The sequence below is a fragment of the Polyodon spathula genome, chromosome 5, assembly GCF_017654505.1.
Source record: "Polyodon spathula isolate WHYD16114869_AA chromosome 5, ASM1765450v1, whole genome shotgun sequence".
NCBI lineage: Eukaryota > Metazoa > Chordata > Actinopteri > Acipenseriformes > Polyodontidae > Polyodon > Polyodon spathula.
Genome location: NC_054538.1, coordinates 25,143,319 through 25,167,734, shown reverse-complemented (window position 1 = coordinate 25,167,734; position 24,416 = coordinate 25,143,319). Strand labels below are relative to the sequence as shown.

Genomic DNA, 24,416 nt, shown 5'->3' with positions numbered 1-24,416 from the left:
TCTATTATAAATTAGTAAGACAACATAAACAAACTGTAGTCACCTATGTTCTGAGCCTACTGGAGCATAAATACCAGACAGAGGCATAGAGAGACAGAGAAGCTCTCCTACCTACAGATCATCTGGACCATCAGCATCTCCTCAGGGGTTGAGGGAATCTAAACAGCTGTCTATCTCTTAATACTTGTGGCATGTATTGTATCTAAACAACAAAGTTCAATGTAGAATGTAATGTGGGTATCTGAAACATGGTCTGCTATCACCTTTATAGCATAGCCAAGTAGTTAATTCAATTTTTCATGTTGTATTAAAGCAGCCTCTTTTTTAAAAAATAAAATAAAATAGATGATTATGTAATGATATGTATGATTTTAATAAAGCCACACATGGTATCTTGTGACAGTTTAATATTTTAAAGACTTTAAGTGTTTGCAAACTATTTTTTTTTTTGTTGAATTTAATTTAATTTGGTGGGCCCAACCATATTATTGAAAAGTGGCTAGAGCTTTGAATTAGTTATATAATATATAACTATACACTATTTCTGTGCAAACAATTCATCCCTTTGTGGATTTGAACCTGTGAGTAATTATAATTATATGCTAAATGGAAAATAACACCATGACAATTAAATAACATTTTGTGTCTAGTTTATTTCAAATCCCTTACTATATATTAAATGTTTCATATTCACGAGATTCTGAAACAATGCTGTTTTTAGCAAGAGATTTACACAAGTGCTGTACAATGGGTAATCTGTAGAAGTCTGCATCCATTACAGATAAAAGAACATTTACCCTGAAAAGTACTTGCAGCTACTGTATACACATTTTGAACTCTGCAAATAACTCAAATCAAGCATTAGTACAGTAGTGTTAAAGTTACACAGCAGACAAAAAAGCAAGCTTTCTAATGTACATCTTAGCACTTTTGTTACATTTACATTGCCACCCACAACAATACGCACTTTGATATGCAAAAGAAAAAAAAAAAAAAACAATATACATAGAAATTATGCAACTTTGCCATTAAAATAATTTCTTATTAAATATCTGATATTCTATACAAATTGTCTAACAATTATAATGCACTGGTTTGCATTTCTTTAAAAAATAAATAAAAAAGGACATGGTTAATTTGATTGGCCCATATTTTATGCTGCATCACATATTTGGTCTTTACACCATGCAAAATGACTAGAACTACAGTTATTTCCAAACATTAACATTTAAGTAGCTCATTCCCACCTTTACTAAAAGAACACCACTTAATAGTGACCACTCAGTTGCCATCCCATGCATACATTACAGTACTTCCCATGTTACATTTACTTAAAAGACACATCTCAAAAGATTACATCGATAGTCCATTGAGCGGTTGTTTTTAGCAGGTTTGCCTGGACTGCCATGAAGATTGCACTGCAATAATCAAACAGTCAAATTTTGAAATCTTATTTTGCCCGGTTTATGGGATCTCCGATAAGTTCTGGGCACCGAGCTGCTTTGTTTGCAATCTGGTCACACTTCACAATGAGGTCATAGTTGATTTTATCCGTGATCACGCTGTCCTGCTTGTATTCAGGGTGGTTTGCAACAAACTCTCGCATCCATCGAGCCATAGTCATCAGCTCCCCTACAGCATAAACACAAATGCATGCATGTTAGCATGGTGCTGTAATTAGAAAATGCCCTGTATAAATATAATTGAGACTTATAATGAGTCCTAACAAATGCCTCTTTTTAGCTTTATTGGCATCATCACTGACCCGCCTTTTTATTGCAGTGTTTACATTTTATAAATTATGATCAATTATTTAATGACAATAATCCTAATTGCATTCTGGGGGTATCTAGAGGTATCTATCGGTCTGTATGATAATCTTATCTGTGCTTATGGTGGATATACAGTAGGCCAGGGTGATTTACTTTTTCATGACACTCTTTAATTTGGTCCTGGGTCAGGTAAGAGGTAACCTGAGACATACCTGAAGCTCTCTTCTTTATTAGTTTAAGATAATTCAATATGGTGCACCGCGTTTCTACGTCTACTTCCATGTTTCCCAGGTAGCAGTTCAGGATCGGTATTAAACCGTGAAAGACACCTTCCTAAAAGCACACACAAACAAATTGAAATTATGATGTGCAGAAACATAGTAGGGTTGGGAGAATAATCAATCAAGAAATGAATAAAAGGTCAGCAGTTGTATTGTTGGATGATTCATTGTTTATTCCCCTTTTTAAAAGTCACATTCAGGTAAAGTACAGAAATGCGGAAATTATCTTCAGAACTCAAGTTTGACAGTTGTTAAGAATAACTGTTATTCATTGAAAATAATAGCCACAAGGCCATAATCCACTTATGTTGTACTTTCCCAACAATGACAAGTTCATAATACAGACTGAATTGAACTTCTTCTCAAAGAATGTGTAGTATAGCAAATGAAGCACACCCACCTTCCCATTAATGATTGTGTCAATGCTCATCAAAGCATACTCTTCATTATCATTGTCTAGGCCGTTTTGAGCTGAAGCACCTCCATCAGCAACAGGATTACAACCTACATTTGACAATGAAAGAAAATAAACTACAATGAATTTCCTACAATTGATATGCAATACTGTACCTTGTAAAACTGAATAAGGAAAAAGTCGACTCGTGGAAATGTAAAAACATAACCACCTGCCCCACGACAGGGCTATTCCAGGACAATAGTATGTCCGATACACAAACCGAATACATATCAGACCAATGGTAAGCCCAATATTTACTTGGTAATGGGTCTATCTTAATACAGTACACAGACGTGTGATCAACCAAAAGTCATAAGCTCCGTTTGGTTTGAAGGAAACAAGAAATCAAAATGTGCTTTGGTGCAGTCGTCTGTCTAGGTAGCATTTACTCAGGTCAACACCTAGACGTTAAAGGTGTTGCAATAGTAATAATAATAATAATAATAATAATCATCATCCCCAGGAACAAGGATATAGTGGAGGTGGACGTAGGTATGTCATACTTTGCATTTTTCCATATATCTGAATTAACGTTATTAAGCATGTTATGTCTATATGTCACCTTTTTTACAAGTTACTTCACATACTGTAAATCAGTAATTTTTAATATATTTGAAACTAGGAATCTAACACCTCTATTAGCCGATATCTAGGTCTTGCATGCCAGTTTTGCTAAATTTTTAAGTGATGGGTAGGCTTGTTGTGTGTTGTTGCGTCCTTATGATCAATGTATGAGTAGAGGTATATTATGGTAGGGAGACGACACACAAAAAAAATTAATACAAATTTAGGTATTCAGTAGGTTAATCCAGTTTAACACATTTGTTACTCAATGCACATATATATAGCAATGGCCAAAAGTTTTGCATCACCCTATCGAATTAACACATTTTACTCCTTAAATTAAACCTGCTGAATAATGTAACGTTAACATATTGAATTACATTCTGCTGTATAGTTTTCCATATACTTAACAAAAAACTGACATTAAAAACCTAACATGAAATACTGTACTACTATTATGGCTTCCAGTAGACTCTTGTGATATCATTTTATAGTTTCTTTGATTACATGACGCTAAATGAAAGATCTAAGTGATGTCTTAAAACCTAAAATTTAAGTGATGCAAAACTTTTGGCCTTAGCTGCATATATCAATTGCACAGAAATGCACACAATGTGAAGAGAGGAAAACGTTAGTAAACTTGCCTTTGAAAATGTCCTTCCTGAAGTAAAACATTCCTTCAAGCACAGCATTCCGTCTCTGAGCAACCTTCATATTTTCATCAACCTAACAAAAAAATCACTTTAGCTTTTCACCATAGCCTATGCTGATCACCTTGTAATCTACATACTGATAAACTGATCTGACTTTGCTTTTGTAACTAGTCCAGTATGTATGGTTAATCACTGTACCTTTGGCACTGCAGCAATACATGCTCTATTATTTTCCCCTGCCTCTTGTCACACATGCTGAAATGCTGTTCTTCTGCACAATAGTATATTTTTCTAATCTCAAGCAGAACATGACAGCCTCGGGAGTAACAGACACACAAAAATGCCATTCATGCTACAAGAGCCATTTAAAATAATAACCATTATTGCAAGCACACACACAGTACACTAACACTTATAACTAAATCTAATTGAACTAATTGAAAAGATAATTGATAGCCAGTAACTAACTAGAAATGGAAGTTTTGTGACCATAAACAAAGCAACCCTGATAGCATGATCCAAGGGGTATGTCATTATATTAGACTGAATGGCTTATAAACATGAAGTAAAATGGGAATTTGAAAAAGATTAAAAACAAGGTGGCACTGAAATGTTCACGGGACATCACCTGTAATGGAACTTAATTCAGAGAATCGTAGAACACCAACTACAAAGACACTACGTCAAAGAACGTGGTCTGTATCATTCAAATGGCCGGGATTATTTATTTATTTTTAACTTAAGACAATGAAGAATACAGCTGTAACAAACATGTTTGGCAGCAGCAGCTTTGCAAAGAGAAAAAATAAATCTCAGGAAAGGGGTACAACAACCACAATTGGCCTACAGAATCAAAGAATGCACCTACCAATATATCTTGAAGCCTTATGTCTGTCATCCAGAAACCAAAAAGTCACAAAACCCCATTGTCAGTCATATTAGGTCACAGGTCAACGTGATGGATAGTATTAGATTTTTGCCCACAGTTTCCACAATAATATGAATATATCCTACCTTCGACAATGGAATAAGAAAGTCAAGTTTGTATGAAAGAATCACTCTTGTGAGCAGTACAACAAATACAACGTATGCTGAGTTTTCAAAGTCTGTCAACTGGACCTGCAAGAGAAAATAATCCAATATCAGTGGATCTCAACAGTACTGACCATGGTGAACAGCTTGTATATATTTAAAACTTGATTTTAAATAAGCTGACTAAAGTGGCAAATTCAGAAATGTGTGAATATGCCTTTTAGCAATAAAGAATGTAATATTGACATGTTCACTGTTACAGTATATTAAAAACAACCTCCTCTCCGCTTGAACTATGTTTGGCATTGTGCTCAAAAAACTAGATTTAGCAATACTGAGAAAAAGCTTGCCAAAACCACTGAAAAGTACATAAAGACATATTATTGACTGAATACAATTGTGTATTTCTTTTATTGTGGGAGAAAAATAATAAAATGTGCTAAGCTGTTGCTAAATGTTATCACCAGTTAGTCCATGTTTCTACACATGCTAACAGCACTTGCTAAAAACATGACAAATAGCACATTCCATGCAGTGGTGATTTTCTAGTCGAGATGTTTAGGCTCCTTGAAATTTATATCGCTTGTGAATCGAGTTTCAAGATTCTAGTCCTGTAGAATTTAGAGAACATCTTCTTGTGGCACAAGAAACAAATTCTCAGGAACCTGATCCTTGAGTTTAATAATTTTAGAGTGAAGCAAAAGATGACTTACTTCCATTGGGCGAAACTCTACTCTCCACCCGATGTCAGACTTGGGAGGAGGAGGTTTAAATCTCATTGTCTGCCAGTTGGTTGATTGAATGTTCTATAATGGAGATTACAAAGAGATGAAAAAGATAAACATTGGTAGTCTATTGAAATACTCTACCGTTATGCACGCAGCAGAGTATTTAATTATTATTTTTTTAAATGACAATACCTCAAAATGGTCAGACTCATTCTCATCATCCAGATAAATTTTCTCTTCAAACAGAGTCAAAGGATCACGGATAAAAAGATGTGCTATATGTTGCGCCAAGAGCTTGTCAATCCCTGAAAGAAAAAGGTTTTATTTATCTAAGATTCAAGGCCAATTTATAAAAGCAGAGGGTTTTTTGCACTGCCATGTAAAGAACATGCACCAGTGTCTCAAATGAGTCTGAATGTTCTCAATTTAACAATGGCTTCTGAAAGTGATTAAAAAGGAAGGCCAGAACTATACCATGTGTACTTATCTCGTGAATATAGATTGAGAACTTCTTGTACAATTGTTAGCTGTGATGAGCGGTTAATGCACTGCAACCCGACTATGGTATCCCACTCTGTGAAGATCTCGGCGGTCCATTTTTGATGAAACTGGCTGCTCGCGCCCCAGGTTGAAATTTGCAGTCAATTGATCTGCAGTTGCTCGCCTGTTTTGTCTTGCACTTCAAATGAATGCATGGATATCACAATCCTGGAATATGCGCTTCAGCCCACGTTGCCCTTTGCTGATGATGTCTTTCCCTCGGAGTTCCATGCTGACATCACCTTAGACACCGTTGCTCGTGAAACATCAGCCAGTGTCGCTGTCTTGGTCACTGAAGCTCCTGCCAAACGCGCCCCAACAATCACCCCTCTTATAAAGTCACTGAGGGCTCCTCTTGCAGCCATGCTAGCCATAATTATAGGCAACCAGGCCTGTCCAGAATTTTTTTTTATACATGACCCTAAGCATGCTGGGATGTTATTTGCTTAATTAACACATGACCCACACCTGTGTGGAAGACCTTGCTTTCAATATACTTGGTGTCCCTCATTTACCCAGGTGTTTCCATTTTGTTGTCCACTACCTGTATGTCCCAGTTTCAACTTAAATGGGTTGAAATAAGGTAATGTGAAACAACAACAAAACCCAACATCAATTGCATTATGGGGGAAACGGCAGCCACGACCTTACCATGTTATAACTGATTCCGCTCTATAAATGGGCCCCATTAACGGGATAGCACTGTACTTGTTTTAAAAAGACATACCCTGAATAATAATAAAAAGAGCTTAGCAGTTACCTGCTTCTAAAAGTTGTCTGTTGATCTCTTCATCTACTGTTAATTCAATGTCATTGTATTTTTCACCACAACTGGAGAGGTAGCTGTCTATGGAATCATATCTTGATTTATTGATCCGATATTTATTATGTTTTAGGGGCTGTAAAAAAACAAAAATGCCAATACATAAATAGTTATAAATACTAGAGTTAAAAAAAAAACAAAAAAAAAACAGCAAGATTGTGATTCAAGTTGTATCCTTATAGCTGATAAATACCATTGTTCCAATACATCTGCATGCATGAAAAATGAACAGTGTCAAGAAAAACCTATGCAGAACACCCCCCCAGCTTTGCTTGTTTTCAAAAGTGGATGTGGATGTTTAATTGAAATGATTTGTGTTTAGTTCAAACAGTAATTGTATTTTTTGGCCCCAAAAACATTTTCACCTGTTTCTAAAACAGAAAATAAGTTAAAAGGATAGACAATGATAGACAGGCAATTTCAAAGGCTATGTTGACTTTCTAAGAAATAAATAATAAAATAATGACCCTACCTCTAAGCCCCGCTCTTCACGTGTTCGGTCATCGACAGAAGCAGAGATCACTCCCCAACGACAGTCATTATCAGACACGTAGCCTCTATAAAACGGAGAAGCTGCACTCAAAGCCATCTAGAAGACAGTAGAAAAATAAAAATAATAAAAATAATAATAATAACAATAATATTGAAAATAAATATTCAAAAGAAAACAAAACACTTGTCTGTCATATTTACTGTTTGTTTTGTTATATGGTACTTTTTAAAAGTAGCTATAGGTGGTGGCATAATTCATTTACAGTACATGCAGACTACCAACACTACACATTGTTCTCAAGTTTGACTTCAAACTATTATATATAGACATCAATTCAGAATTTGCTAACGTGCTGTCATTTGTGACAGTACATTACGATGATATTTTTTTGTATTCACTAACTAATCCATTAGTTCATGTACTGGTACCAAAATGTTTTTTGAAAAAAAAGTGTTTCAATCAATTAGATACACTCTAAAACTTCAATTAAATGCCTCTGGCGTTTATTTACATTATTTGTCAGCAGACCTGGCGCGTATTGGAGACCAGTGTTTATATTAGATCACTAGCTTCACATGCTTCATCCGGTCATTGTGAAGCCACCAACACAAACCTCACAGCGACATCGTAACTCAATTTAAACATTCCAACAACTATGTTACAGGCTCTGTGTCAGTGGGAACTAAGTAACAATTTTGTTTTATAACAAAATTACATTGTATTGTACACCCTGAAGTATAAAGTGAAAGTATACAGTTTTTTTCTATGCACTGGTTAACAAGGATATGGTATGCAAAACGTTGGAAAATGAACAAGCAGAAGTATGGATTTGTATTTAAAAACAGAATTAGATCTACCATTGTTAATATTAATAATAATAATAATAATAATAATAAATACTTCTTCATTTTTAAAAAAAACATTTTAGAATACAAGCAATAAGTATCATTATCAAAAATTATTTACTGTTTAATCTCAAACTTGTACATTGCTAATACAACAAAATTCGTTAAAATACACCAAGTGGTTTGTATCTGGTTTACTTTCGGCATGCTTGAAAACTTTTAATAACTTAATAACTGCATTAAGTAAATATGCATTACATGTAGGCCTACCTCAGCTTCAATGGCAGAGACCCAGCTTTTATTTACAACAATTGCCAGTAGACCCGGCGCGTATCAGAGACAGGCGATTATTTGAAGTTTTACAGTATTATATAATATTTTATAATGCATTTACAGTACTTGTTTTGTTTCTTTTTATAATATACCTACATTTCCATAAGCACAGACATAAAACTCAAATATTATTGTACAACAATCACTTACCACAATGGGACATATTGTGGCAAGCTGGTCATATAAATATCTAGCTTCACTTATGCTACAAGCTTGGAATGTGACCTGTCAAAGAAAAAGAAACAAAAATTACATATTTGTGTGGTTTTCAATAACAAAAAGACCAGCACCACATATTTTCAAAAAAAATCACAATTATATCAACAAACTACAAACACTTAAAATTAAAAAGCGTGGATGACATTGTTAAACAAGGACTAGAATAGAAAGGGCTTCAAGTGTGGATGATATTGTTAAACACGGACTAGAATAGAAAGGGCTTCATTACACTAGGCTTTTTTTTTCAACCTATGGAAAACTACTATAGTTTTTTTTTTCAAGGTAGACGTTTAAACAAGCTGTAATTTAATTTGATAACTATTTCAAAGTAAAGAAATCCTCTACTTGAAGACAAGAGTTTCCCATTCCGAATCCCATGCAGTCCATGTATATGTGGTCTGGCAAAGCTGCCCTTCCTGCCTCTCCGTCGTCATCTGTTGGGAATTTCTCAATAAACGGAGATGGGGTGTTTATGTCTTTAAAGACTGCAGAAAAAACAAAACAAAAAAATGTATTCCATTAATGAGGGAGCTCCAGATGGATTCCTAAATTACTTTATCGGTGGGGTCTCTACACAAAAGCACATTCACATTTGTTTAGACTGTTTCTGATGATCCCTAAATAAAGGTATATAAAAAAAGTAGTAACTGCAACCAAGACAGTAAATAATGCATCTCAGGAGAAAAAAAAAAACTACTTACTGGGTACATTTATCACGACTTTCTCTCCTCTTCTATGACGGATATTTCTGGTCAAAGTGCTGCAATACAAACCAAAAAACACATTCAATTTGAATTCCTCATCAGCCCACATGTATTTGCATTAAAATCCAAATAAACAGCCACACCTCTGCTATCTTAATTTAACAACATCAATTTTATTAGGATTCTAGTTGGTGGCTCCTTTTGAGCACTATTCCAAAGATATCACATGATCCAGTGATCCCTTCATCTCACAATGCAATCTCTGTGTGGCCAAATTACTTGAAAATGTGCTATTAACAGATTTCTTTGGAATCAGGAAATACTCAAAAAGGAGTGGAACAAGGTTTCTACAAGCACAGACAATGTACTTGTGGTGGATTCTGATACAGAGACAAATTATTAAAAAAGGAAGAAGATACTTAGTCTTTATTGAAGTCAAACTTCATTAGTTTCAATGAGAGTGTATTTTTGGAACATACAGTATATTTCAGCGATAGATGTATATGCAAATTTGCACAAGAGAATTCTATTCTGTACTTGCCTAAACCTGGGATGCGGATTAATTGCTTCATCTGGAAAAAAGAGAGATTTGGATGCTCCTTTTTCGACTGGTTTGGGATCAAACTCTGGGAAAGTAAAACTAGGGCAACCCAATCTGTAGAAAACAAGTAATACATATATGAAGTCCATTATGAAGCTTGATCAAGACCACAGAATACAGCTGTGCTGTCTAATGTGAAGACACGATCTCAAAGTGTGTACATCTTTCAAGACAGCACAGGTAATGAAACTTCACTAAAAGGACTATAAAACAAGGTTTACCAACAGTCAATGCAACATTAAGGTTACTGTCTTTCAAGAACTAAGCAAAAATAAATCTGAGATATAATAGGGCCACGAAACAGTTAAGACACTACCCATACTCAAATTGCCCTAGAGAGCCCTTGAATATGTTAAGCCATTATCACAAAACATTAGGCTTTATCATCCAAAATAAAAATTACTACAAAATGAAAAGCACATTAGTTCACATGGAAAAGTTATGGGTATAGTTTGGCAACATTTTTCCATATGCGTTTCCATTACACTCATAAGAACATATTTATTTATAGTCTAGCGTTAGGTAGCCTCATTCATATTCTTATACCTTGGGAATGCTGTAAGGGTGCACAGTATCTGGTTTTCTTTCAGTAAAGAAGAGGCTTCCCTCCGTCGTTTCCCCATGTTGTCTTCGACAGTGTTAAACTCAGACATTGTTCCTCCATAGGGCTGGCCAGGCGTGCCTTCAATCATGTAGCTGCCATACTCAGGCCTCCAGAGGGTCGGGTGACTAGAAGAAAGAAATACACCAATATACAGAAACTGCTTGGGGGATTCTGGACATGAAGAGAGGCATTCTTCTTATTGATTCAGGGGGTTGTATTGTTAAAATGTGAATTCGCGAGTTCAAAGAATGAACCGAATATAATTTTCAATGTGAATTTACTTACTTGGGATTGGCATTTTCACCTTTTTCTTGAAGAGTGTGCAAGACATCGGCTCCATTGAGCACCAGACGAACTTTCTGATCGTTGTGATCTATAGCTACCAACATGTATTCAACCTAGGACAAAAGCAAGAATATTCAAAATGAAACGGACATTACAATTAGGTGAACAGTGTAATCATGAAATAAAGTGTATGTGAAAAAGATCTATATCATTGATATGGTTAGAGGTTAAAACAACAATACAGCAACAATGGGGTTGGGGGAGGGGGGCAAAAAAAACAAAACAAAAAACAGCTGTATACCAACTGTTAAGCCAACATCTAAATTATGTTGTCTGTACCATTAACATGGCCAAAAGGTTAAAATGTGTGTCAGGGAAACAGTTTATTTTTATAATTTTATTGCAACAGCACTGAGAATGGAAGCTGATTAAGTAAACAGGACGTCATATTCCAGCCAAGGTTCAAAATGGGTGGAGAAAAACTACAGTGGGAAATCTAGGGTTTTGAAAAAAAAAAAAAGTGTTGACTGCTTATTATTAAAGTCTTAAGCTACATCCAAACTAGATGCGAGCAAGCAAAGTCGCTGAATGTCAATCCATACCAGACTTGGAAACAATCCAAAAGTCTGGAAATGAATACATGACCCCGCCCATGCATTCCTATTGGACGTACTATAGATAGGCTGTCATTACAAAACAGGGCTTGTTTTGATAAAAGGTTACCACCCTGACCGCTGGCAACTCCGTTGTAAAATAGAGGTTGAACTTTAAAAACTGTAGATCAGAGTTAGTGAACAATCCCATATATCCAACAGCTTTACTGTTATCACATATTAGTAGTAATTGTACAGTTGTACCGGTACATTTCCAGTTGTCAGCTGGACAATAGTACTATATTTGAACTGATATTTTCAACAAAACTATTTTATTGTTATACATTTATATATAGAACTTACTGCAATCTCAATTGTGTTTTACAAATTCCTTCTTTGACACTTTATTAACTACTTTAAGTATTTTAAAGTGCAACATTATTATGAATTACTATTATTATTGTTCAGAATACATAATCACTATCATCACTATCATAATAATAATTATTATTATTATTATTATTATTATTTGCAAGTCACCACTTACCTTGTATAACTACTGATGCGTTTCTGCAAATCTATTTTTTTCGTTTTTCCTTTTAAAACAGTCCGGTGAACAGATATGGCTCATAATCTTCAAAACTATGAGCTTGGTAATGTTGGGACGGGTCACATAAAATACAAACGTGTTGCTGGCTTTGTTTTACAACATATAGAATAGTAGGACCTCGATAATACTTGTGTTTTTTTGGTGAATCTCTTTATGCGTATGTAAAGACATTCTTCTTATCACAGATTTGTGTCACAGAACAATTTGGTGAACAAAACGTTATTTATCATTAAAGCAAACAAACCAAAAAATAGCTTAGGCCATAGCTTAAAATTAGGTCACATTTATTTATTTAATTTAATTTATATAGCACCTTACATCAGAGACCAAGGTGCTTTACAGAAAACATACTATACACAGCATAATAAAACATTCATTCAAATAGCATAAAAAAGACTATTTTAAATAAGTAAATATTTCCAATCAAGTATATTAAAAAACAGCAATAATAAAGACTAATAAAGGCATGTGTATATAAATAAGTCTTTAATCTTTACTTAAAAAACAGCAAGACTCATAGCTTCTCTGACAAAAAAGGCAGAGCATTCCATAATGTAGGACCCTCTTAAGAAAAGGCCCTTCCTCCCATACTTTTAGTATTTACCTTTAGAACAACCAAGAGCCCTACAAACTGAGATCTAAGATTCCGTTTAAGAATGTATAGGATCAACAGCTCTTGTAAATAACTAGGTGCTAAAGGGCTTTATAAAAGTAAAAAACTGCACAGGAAGTCAGTGTAAAGAGGCCAAGTCAGGAGTAATATGTTCACCTTTTCTGGTTTTAGTTAGAATTCTTGCTGCACCATTCTGAATAAGCTGCAAGCGAGACAACAAATACTTTGGAATCCCAGAAAAAAAAGTGCATTACAGTAGTCAATTCTTGATGAAACAAAGGCATGCATTAGCCTCTCAGCATCAGATGCAGAAACAATAGAACAAAGTTTAGCTATATTTCTCAAATGATGAAAACATGCTTTAGTAATTTTACCTATTATAGGACTCAAATGATAGAACAGGATAAAAAAAAGACCCCCAGATTTCTTGTTCAAGTTGTGTAATTGTGGAACCTTTTTTGTGTCATTTTTAAAAGCCAGGAAAAGTCCACACTTTTCATTTAAATGAAGGATATATAGACTGCATGTACAGTCTGGTTTATTTTTGCTTATTAATAAACCTATTTTTATGCAACTTGCACAATCAGAATGAAAATGTCTCGGTGTTGCTAAATGCAATACCTGCAAGCCACGACTACTAGTACTACAAAAAATGATTAACTTGTTCTGAGACGCGACGTGTTTTGAGGTGTGTGTTTGACATGTTTCGAGGGTGTTAACATTAATTCTGATTGGTCAGTTTTATTCCAGTCACACCACGAAAATAAAAAATAGAAACAGGTTCTATTTTAGCAACGCAAAATTCTCAAAGTGACATAGTTTGCTGCTGGCAGGGATACGCCCATTTGATTGCAGTGACTTCTAAATTATTCACTCGCGTCCCGTGTGGATGCAGCTTTAAAGGGGATATATGATGCGGGCACATGCATATTGTTTTCAGTTGTTAATTGAACTCAAGTCCTTTGTTTTTAAATCAAAAGGTGTTCTCATTTGAATGCAAGTTGCGCCTTATTGTTTAACTATTATTGGCTCTTCTGATAAAAATCCTAGGGTCAATTGCAGCATACCAGTGACCTAGTCCACTTCAAGTGGACTAAAATGCGAATCCCGGTAACTGGTTTAACTGATCAGAACAAGTTAGACCGATAACAGGGACTAACCTACAGCTATGGCCAAAAGTTCTGCATCACCTTATTGATTTAACTATTTTTGCTTCATAAAGTCGAATGAAACCTGCTAAATAACGTTAGGTTAACATATTAAATTACATACTGCTTTGTAGTTTTCCCCATATACAGTTGCGAACATCAAACTTACGAACTGACCGCTCTACCAAACAATCCACTTTTAAATTGAGCCTTTTTTCACGTATAGTACTGTTTTAAACACTTTAGAACCATAACAATATGAGTATTGCACTACTTTGCTGTATCCTTGTATTATTCACCAGATTGAGGTGTAGATAGCAGGTGTACACATTTATTAAAAACCACTGAAAACTAAATTTCCAGAGTTACGGTCATTTCTGACTTACGAATAACAACCATTCCCATGGGGTTCGCAACTCTGAGGTTCTACTGTACTTAAAGCTGACAAATTGTGACATTTCGAAATCTAACGTGAAATACTGTACCATTATTTTGGCTTCGAGTTCACTTTTGCGATATTGTGGCATTGCAGGGGGGTTTCTGTTTTCTAAGCATTACTTGTGAATGCTTATTCACCACTGCTACACCCAGTTAGAAAATTGACTTCCCTGCATTTTTCTTTTTTTTTTTTAAACGCAAGATTGAACGTGAAAGTACTCGCCCAGAAGACTACTGAGACAGACATTAATCAACAGATTTAATTTGCCTTGGAGGAGTGTGAGTTTTGTGGTTACCGGTAAACGGTTTAGCCTTCAGGTTTTATTAGTGAAACTTGTAAAAGTTTAGTTAGTACTCCTGGGTGGAGTTAGCCTTTTGTTTTATTTTGTGAACAAATAAATATACAGGCACCACCCTGTTTTACACCCTATTTGTTGTGAAGGTTGCTATTAATGAAAAACTGAAAACCGCGACATTTAAAAATAAGGATTGAAAAACTCTTCGGCTGCCTTACGATGATATGCGACGTTTTGAATTGGAAACGTGTTTATTTCTGGACAGCAATGCAATACGTAATATAATATTAAGACCTGCCTTGTTTAACCAATGACCTATAACACCTCCAATGACACGTTTACAACAATCTGGTTTTATTTTGTATGCTGATAAAACATGGACATGTACTTTATTTATTTTTTAAATAGGACTCCTGTAATGATAATATGGGGGTTACTGTATTAAACATTATTTGCACAAGGCCTGCAGTATGGAAAGGCATTGTAACAGTCCTAAGAGTTAACCTTTTTTAGAATTGTAATCGTGTGTGATAGATGTGTGCAATAAAGTGTCAGAAAGCAACATTTAGTTTATTTGAGTCGTTTATTTTCACCCCCGAAAGTAACCGATTTTGATAATAATAAAAACAGACCACCACCCCCAGACCAAATAAAAACCTAAAAATTCAAGCCTTATATAATTAAGCAATGCAGTAGTACACCAAATGTAATCAATTACCACAATCATCTTAATCATCCAAATTTGCCAAAAATAGGAGAATAAAACCACATTGTCAAAGAAAATGGGGAAAAATTATGTCAATTATATTACTTAACTACTGTGCATCACCAACACTTCCAGCAGTAACAAAAATACTGCTGTTCTGCACAATGTGTAACCTACCCTGGAACATACCGGTACTGGTCTTGAATTGTATGGATGCAAAGGGTTATTGTTATTTTACTCCATTCATTCCGAATGGTGAACATACGAATTATTAACCCACATGTCTAATCTTTTACTGAACTAATGTTGCAAAGATATAGAAAGTTGCAATAGCTGCGAAAGAAAACCAACTAGAATTTGGAGTTTCTGAATGGAAACAAAATCCCTGGGAAGTAGCATCTCTCATTGTTACTTGACTAAGTGAATCACAGAATACAACCGTGCACCACATATTAAATACGGTAACTTAATGTACTGTGTCTATATAGCTGAAGCTTAAATTAACATTATCTCAATATGCAAATACATGACAGAGTAAAACTTGTGGATTCTCAGTGCTGCAGTCAGTGGCTAGTGAGAGAGAGAGACCCAGCGCTGTTATGTAAGGTCATGTAAATATTTGTAAGTATACCAATATTGAGAGGAATGGTAGTTCCTCGCGACAAGTTATCAGCGAACACTGCCAGAGACTCCCTATACAGCAAGGATAGTTTACTTGTTTTCAGGGTATTGGCACAGCAAAAGTAAAATCGTCCAAAAACATCCTCAAACTACTCCCCTACTAGGTCGAGCATAGTAGATCAAAACAATGTAGGTTTTAAGGGGTAGAAGCTGAGACGATGCAGAAATTCACCCTTAGCGGTCCATTTATTTAGCGATTGTCAGGAGCGTCAGGTCCAATTTATTTTCACACGTGCTCCAAGATTAAAGTAGGTTTAAAAGGTATTGAATCACAAAAGGACACTCAGCACTGCATCTCCAGCCAAGCCCCACCTCTTGTTTGCTGTATTTTTCACATACCTCTTTATAGATGTAAATACTCTCCCGATCACCCGTTTTATCAAGAAACTCCTCAATAATGCAATCCAAGTTATTATTTTATTACTATAACATCTCAAAAAGCTCTGCAAATGTCTGTGATATTCTTTGAGCGCTGGATGCAGAAGCAGCTATCTCCTCTATGTCCATATTATCTCTGTGGTGAAAACCTGCAAGTTTGTCCGAAAATTACAGCGAAATTATGCCAGTAAACTCAATAAATCATAGTGAGACGACTCCTTTTTTAAAATAATAAATGCATTTATTGTTTTATTATATTGTTCCTCTTCTGAGTCTTCTTGGAACAACTCTGTTACAATTTCCAACATCTATTTCAGCACATTTTAGAAGAGATAGCAAACACCAAAAACAAAAAACCAAAAAAAAAAAAAAAAAAAACTTAGCTGTGATCTTTTGAAGCTGCGTGTTTCTGGCTTGCAATCTGTGAAACTGTTCTTTCGGGAGCAAAACATGACTACTTCACCCCACTGTGACTATCACGGTTATATTTAGTTTTTTTCATAAAACATATTTGGAAAATTCCCTTTGGATGCCATTATTTATTTATTTATTTATAATTATTTTTTATAATTTTTACAAGTAGCACCGTCCGCTGACCGTTTCCAATTAGAACCTCTATCCTCCTGCCGTGGTGAACTTAGTGAAAATTAGTTGAGCCACAAGGGAAAACATTTTGCTTGTGGCGATGTGGTGAGCGGATAGCGGAAACGTAGGACTGGGGTTTCCATTTCAATCATAGGTCGAGTATTGCATGTTAAAGGGCTCAATGGTCACAGGCCAAAGTAAAAGCCACTCTTAGGAAAACGTCACAAGGACAAATTGCTTAGAGTTTGCAAAACAGCAATTGAATGATGGATGAGTTCTGGCCAAAGGCTCTGTGGAGTGATGAGACAAAAAATGAGTTATTTGGTCACAGATAGTTGTTACATTTGGAGAAAGTCTGGTGAGACGAACAAAGAAAAGAACCACACCTACTGTCAAGCATGGAGGTGGCAATATCCTTCAATAGGGCTGTTTTTCCTCTAATGGCACAGGAAATTTAGTTCCAATACATGGTAAAATGGATTCCATACTATACCAAAAGACATTGGCCAATCTGAAACCCTACAAAACTTTGTTTAAAGTGGAACTGGACATTCCAACACAACAACAATCCAAAGCACACATCAACATCTACTTCAGAATGGTTAAAGAATACAATCAAGGGTCTGGAATGGCTTTGTCAAAGTCCCAATCTAAATCTGACTGAGAATCTTTGGTATGAGTTGAAGGCTGTGCACAAAGAAGTCCTCAGAATTTGAATGCACTGGAACAATTTGGTGTTGAAGAATAGTCAAAAATCACTAAAGGATCATGTCAAATGCCCACTGACAATATCCTAATCATTTAAAATAAGTTATTATTGCTAAAGGTGCCTCAACTAGCTATTAATTGAATCTATTTATTGTAACTTTTCCTCATTCACAAAACCAAAACGTTTGCTACAAAAGATTTCTTTCTGTAATTTGATTTAGAGAAATTCTAAAATTTCCATTGGGGTATGTAAACTGTTGACTACAACTGTCTGTTTATGTGTATATATACACACACACACACACACCACACACACACCACACACACATATATATATATATATATATATATATATATATATATATATATATATATATATATATATATATATATATATACGTATATGATATATATATTATGATGTGTGTGAATTTATTAATAACTACACACACTTAAATATAATAACTACACAAATACAATTGGAGGGTATAACATTTTCCACAGAGTAGGAGCAATGGGGAGACATGTTAAAATTAATTATATACACGGCATTGCTAACTGTGTACAGCACTGTTGTAATAAGAAACAAAGATACACTAGAATTATGAAATAGCAGATGCATACTGTAAATTGAACAGTTCCATGCGGGGAAACGGACACGGTCTTTGTAACGATGATGCAATAATAGATGTATTTATTTACTATATACCCAGGTCAACAGTACACAGCACGATACAAGGCATTACTACAATATAGATGTTATTTCTCTGACGTTATTGTGTACTCTTTAAAATTCAGAAAGGTATAGCAACCAACGTGCAAGTTGTACAAAAAAGCAAATCCTAGAACCGCTGCACTGTTTTATGTGTTGGTCTTGTAACTTTCACAAAAAACAGGGCCTGTGGCAGTCAGTGTGGTTACTGGTGCGATGAAGTATCTGCGTCCCTGTCATTCCAAAATCACATTAAAGAAGTTTGGAAGGATAGGGTTGAAATAAATGATGCATTTTTTTTTTTTTTTAAGCTTATATTTATTTATTTATTGTATTTTTTTGCCGCAGTTACAACAGCAATCACATCACGTGCTCACTAACAGCGTACAAAGTAGTACAGGCTTACCTCATCACCCCACTTCAGGACGTCCTTTTGTCGGTCTTTCAATCTGTTGTAAATATTTAGAAATTGGATGATGCCGTGTTTTCTGACATGATCTGCGTACTTTTTAGTCTCTTCCCAGTTCAAAGGCGATCCTTGCGTCAGCAAACCCATAGCACCATAAGCTCAGCGAGAGCAAACACTTGTCTCCTTTTATCCTAAGTTCCGTCTTTTCACCTCAAACCCCAAATCGTTAAGCGACAATCGCTAGTCACAAAAAGAACTGACCCTCAGCACAGCATTTTTAATGGCATGCGAATAAAAGGAGACCTTATAAAACAAAACGTTTTAAATATACCTATAAAGAGGGCAAAAATGGAATGTTGCAGTCTACTGCGTCCAGTAGGTCAAAAAATAAACCCCGGAGCTAGCCAAATACAGGTTATTCAATTGGTCTCACTTCTGAATGAAGTTACATTAACAGCTAACCCCTGCTTACTGCACGCTTCTCGCCTCTCTCTACCCAAGTCTTGTTTAAACAGTGAAATTGAACACGTTTTTCTTTCAGTCACTTTGCAATGACTGAATCCACGTGACCTAGTCAGGCAGAGAAACGTCACATAGTGACTCAGCACTTTTCACAAACGCTTCAATAAAGCTGCTCCATCCTCACAGGGGTGTGGAGGCTTTCAACTTGAATTGATTTTAACGCAATAAATAAATAAATAAATAAATAAATAAATAAAAATAAGCAGTGTCACAGAAGTGCACACTCGGTTTATGACATGCATTTTGTCAATTGTTCAGTACTATGAAGGTCTTTAGGGGATAATGTAGTTCGAGTCAGAAATGACTTGTCAAAGAAAAAAGTTACTTTTTAAAAATGAAACCGTCTTCAAGAATGGAACCAGAACTCTGCCTGTGGTAACTTTATGCATTTTTAACGAATGAATGAATGAATGAGGGTTCTGCATTGTTGTACTATCTCCTCAAAGTAACATGTGTGCCTGTTTCACAGCATCAGGCTAAAGTATAGTACTGTTGCGTTGGGTCTCGCAGGACTGCCGACTTTATGGTGCTGCATTGAACTGCTGGGGGGGTGGGATTTGTGTTGTTGTCTGTCTGCCTGTGTAGCTGCTGCAGCCAGGGTCCAACCAGATCCGCTCTTTCCCGCTTGCTGGACTCTATAGAGCGCAGCTTGTGCCACTGTTTTCCAGATGTGTGCGGAGTCACCAGAGACCATCTGCGGATAAAACAACGGCACTTATAAGTGCCAGTCCTGAACACATGGCAAGCCACCGCCACAGTATTTAGATGCAGTCTTGTAACCCTGGGAAGTTACCTTATGAGTAGTGACGGGAATGATGCTGCTGATTCGACCCTACATGAACCAAATGATGCAAAAATGTCACGAAGCAAAGGTTTTAGGAATCCTTTGACGTTTCAGGCACTGACGGTAATGAAACGCAATGATCTTACAGTCATCGTCCACTTCCTAGCAGAGTGCTACCGCTTCACTGTTGCAGTGAAGCCTTTTGCAGAGAAGCCAAAAAGAACCGTTTTCTGCAATATGTGTATACACAAAATTGTAGCTTCTGAAATTCTCCCATCGCAGTCAGTATTAACCTGACGCGTTATACTCCTTACCAGGAAACATTGTCTATCAGCTCAGTTAGCGGAGGGTAAATTTTTAGTGATAGCACCACTGCTAAGTGAGCAAACAGAATTCAATTCCCTGCTGGTACGGCCACATATTTTTGTAAGTTTGCACAATAAAAACTTATTGATTATAATATTTAACTCAAAATACAGTAACAGTGGCATTGTTTATTTGTGAAAGTTGTACAATCTTATATGGACTGTTTGATGTGCAAATGCACGAAGGACAAAAAACATGTAAGGTACAGTCGAACGTCACATATCCGACAGTCACATAACCGCCACGGTTAATTAACCGCATCACTAAATAAATAAATAAATAAATAAATAAAAAAATAAAAAAAGTAAAATAAAAATAAAATAAAAGTAGGCTACGAGTGTAATGGCATTGGCAGCAAATGCAGCTTCCGTAATGGAAACCGAAAGAAAGCGATATAGCAATCAGCCTTTTGGTGCATTCCTCTTAGAGGCGGGCTGTGTGGTGTGTCAGTCAGCTGTGTGTAGCGGTGACGTTTCAGTACACCAGTTGTGAAAGCTTTTTTTTTTTTTTTTTTTTTTTTTTTTTTGCGCAGTGCGTTTATATATTGCGTTTCCAAATGCATCTGAATTTAACAAAACAAGCTTCATAAACGCAATGCTTGCCGACAGTGTGTTTAAAATAGCCGAAGCAACATTCAAACCGAGCTGCTTATCGGCTGTTGACAATATCAAGAGCAAACGCAAATATACGGTGGTCTAGAAGTGCAAAGCAGTAGCTACAAAGTACTGTGACAGGGATATTAAGAAAGCCGAACCAGAGAGGCAGACTTCTAGAGTTAGGAAAGAAGCCTTCAGTTGCAGGTTACTGTACATTTACCGTTTTTTTTTTTTTTTTTTTTTTATTTAAATAAAATAATGAATAAATAAAGCTTTGCGTGGAGATGGCTTATAGCAAACTGCATAGCAACACTGTATTTATAGCCTTTAATCTCGTTTACGTTTGCTTACTTTTAAAGCAAAAAATGTCCCCATGTTTAAAGCAGTTTGCGTGTTGTTTTTTGTTCACTAACCTTTTTATGGATGTGTAAATGCTTTTTCTATAGATGTTATTACTACCAACTTATTGTGAAACTCTACAAAGGGTTTGATGCTGTAACATCTAATACTTTTAACCATTGTAGTATTTTAATATACTTTTAAAAATCACTGACTCGACTAACTATTTCTTGCTGAGGACTGAACTTTTTCAGTACATGTAATGTCTGAGAACCTTGTGGAGAGGTGACATCTGTTCTTTGTTAAGTGACATATTGTTGACTGCCTGCCAAGTCAGGATAGGCTTAGAAATATTTGGGGTCTGTTGGAGAAAAGAGAGATAAGGAAAGGGGCTCTTCTTGTATGAGGAATATGTGGGGTATGGGAAGTACAGGGAGGGGTTAGGTTATATGTATTGGTATACAGGAGCACTCACTCACATTTTGAGAGAGAGAGAGAGAGAGAGAGAGAGAGAGAGAGAGAGAGAGAGAGAGAGAGAGAGAGATAACATCGTCAACTGTTCAGATTCTAATAGCTAAGTATTAACATTATCTGTTAATCTGTATTAGGGCTAGTTCATATACTGCTGATAGTGAATTTCTCTATATAATTTTAGCTGTATGGTAATAATAAAACCTGATTACTGTCATTTTAAATTATTTTCGGGCAAGATGAAGAATTTCGGCAAAGAAAGGGTTAATTTTTACTGGTCACATGACCTCAGTGTGGCAGCCCTATTAGTTCAGAGGTCAGTCATGGTCAGCAGCGCATTAAATATGAAGTTACTGCCTCACATGGTTTCTGAAATAGTTTGAAAGGCTGACACTGTGGTGATGCCAGTTTTGTAAAACAACTGTCAATAAACTGTTTTTGATTTTACTTTTACCATAGCCACAGTCAAACTTGGCTGAGAGAATACAGCTGTGTACAACATATAAAAAAATCTCAAAGCGTTTTTATCATCTGGAAATCAAAAAAGTCATATGACCCCTACAGTATATGACGGCGATACTTGGTCACAGAACTAAGGTAAGTATGACGTTAGATTTTGCATAAAACGAATATACGTAACTAGTTAGAGCTAAAAAAATACAGTGAAATCATTTTAATTGTAATTCATAGCTAGATACACATTACAATTACAATGTTGGGGATATGGATTTTTAGCAAGATCCATGGCCTTAATTTCATATATTTGTCCTCTGTTGTCTTTGGTTAAATCCTTTTTTTTCAGTCAAGTTTGTCTAGCTGCTGAAGCGGAACAGCGAAGAAGGAGAGTCCAAGTTTACCCAGTGGAGGTGGGTTATCGAGGATTTATGGAACACTTGACAACCCGGTTTCTCAGAGATGTCTGGTTCAGTTGCCAAGAGTTGCGTCGCACAGTGAAGAACTTATCTGAAGCAGCAGAAAGGAGCAGCAACTGGCTGTGGTTGAGATGGAAAGCTTCTGGATGGGGATCTCAAGCACAATAGAAAGAAAGCAACGCTGATGTTTGGGTAAGTAAGCTGGGCTGAGCTGAGTGGGGGATGGAGGGGGGTGATGCTGGGACGCCAGAATCACTGTTGATCCCCGGAGCCAGCATCGCAGCCATTGTGTGTGCTGATGCGCTGGGGAGGCAAAATGAGCTGATCCCTGGAGCCAGCATTACACTTCAGCAATCAACACCAGACAGAAGGATATCTACATTATCAGAAGGAAAGCAACGCAAATGGATGGAGATGCAGATGGATCACATTAGTTTACTGTAAAGCTGCGTCTTAGTTGGTGCTTATCTTGGCGAGAACCGAGTTCAAATCAGCATGAAGTTAACATCTACTCTCATGTAATGGAAATCATTATAGACTTTTTGTTCTATAACATTTTATAGATGACACTCTCTCTAATGGTTTGGGTACATTTATGATTCTGTCACTGAAAGTGGGATGAAGACATACAGTTGCTGGGAGTCTCAGTAAGGTACTGTTAAACTCTATGGTAAAAAGCACCAAAACTAAGAATACTAAAAATATTATACCGGTACCTCAAGAAACAGGATCATTGTTAAAAATAAATGAAATGCAAATGTGTTTTTTCCTTGGATAAAGCTTTAATGAAGTTGTGGGGCTTTTAACAGTGAACAGTGCAGGGCAGTTGGTTTTTCACCTTAATTTACACAATACCCAGATTAACACAATGGGGTATATTTTAACGAGTTACGATTTTAATGAACTTCACATCAGCTTTAAACATTTTCAGAAGCATTTGTATGGCATTAAGTGAGCTCAATAACACACCCCTGGACAGAATATTAATATCCATCACTGTTAGTCTGGGTTTGCCTGCAGAGTTAGTACTATCCCCAGGTTAGTAGTATCTGCACTCATTTCAAATGATAATTTTCAGTATGATAACATTGAAAGAACGTGAGTTGTCATAGAATGCATGTAAGGTAATAGTATGGAATTGTCCATATCCCTTGCCAATGGCAGAATACATCTCTATATATTTATACCATTGTATTACCTTTCAGCCTCTAGTTAACTTGCTTACTTTTTTATCAACACTGTATTTACTCAATAATTTACAGTGTACTCTGTAAGACTAGCAGCAGTAAACTACTGCCACTCCAGCAGCTCCAATCGGATACCTGCATTTAGCTTTTCACAACTTTTCACATTTTTAAAGGAATCTTTTACTTCGTCTTTTAAAAAGGTATGCCTAATTCGCTACAGGCAGCCTCCAGTGAAATCCATTTTAATTTCATATAACAATAAATCTAATAATAAAACCTCAAATACACAGTACACATTTCTCTTCTCTTTTTGCAACTTGACCATTACACCACCATTTTACTAACCTCTATACACTGTATTGGCTGGACTGGCTCAGAACTGCATACAGATATTATCTTCCTTTTTGTACCAGCAGAGGGTACTGTTGATCTGGCAGTTCATATATAACAAAACAAGGCCTGGTTTTA

The 24,416-nt window shown here is 35.9% G+C and overlaps 1 protein-coding gene across 1 annotated transcript; it reads right to left on the bottom strand.

The window, feature by feature from the left end:
- Positions 1-633: 633 nt before the first annotated feature.
- Positions 634-19,356, bottom strand: LOC121315753 (glutamate--cysteine ligase catalytic subunit-like). The gene is made up of 16 exons (XM_041250128.1): positions 18,809-19,356; positions 10,935-11,047; positions 10,592-10,774; positions 9,986-10,099; positions 9,442-9,500; positions 9,086-9,225; positions 8,672-8,746; positions 7,323-7,439; positions 6,788-6,926; positions 5,680-5,792; positions 5,473-5,565; positions 4,742-4,846; positions 3,719-3,800; positions 2,454-2,557; positions 1,985-2,105; positions 634-1,632 (listed from the first exon to the last, which is right to left on the bottom strand). Exons 1-16 carry the CDS (start codon positions 18,956-18,958, stop codon positions 1,451-1,453), a joined length of 1,890 nt encoding a protein of 629 aa, XP_041106062.1. The 5' UTR covers positions 18,959-19,356; the 3' UTR covers positions 634-1,450.
- Between the last annotated feature and the right edge of the window lie 5,060 nt (positions 19,357-24,416).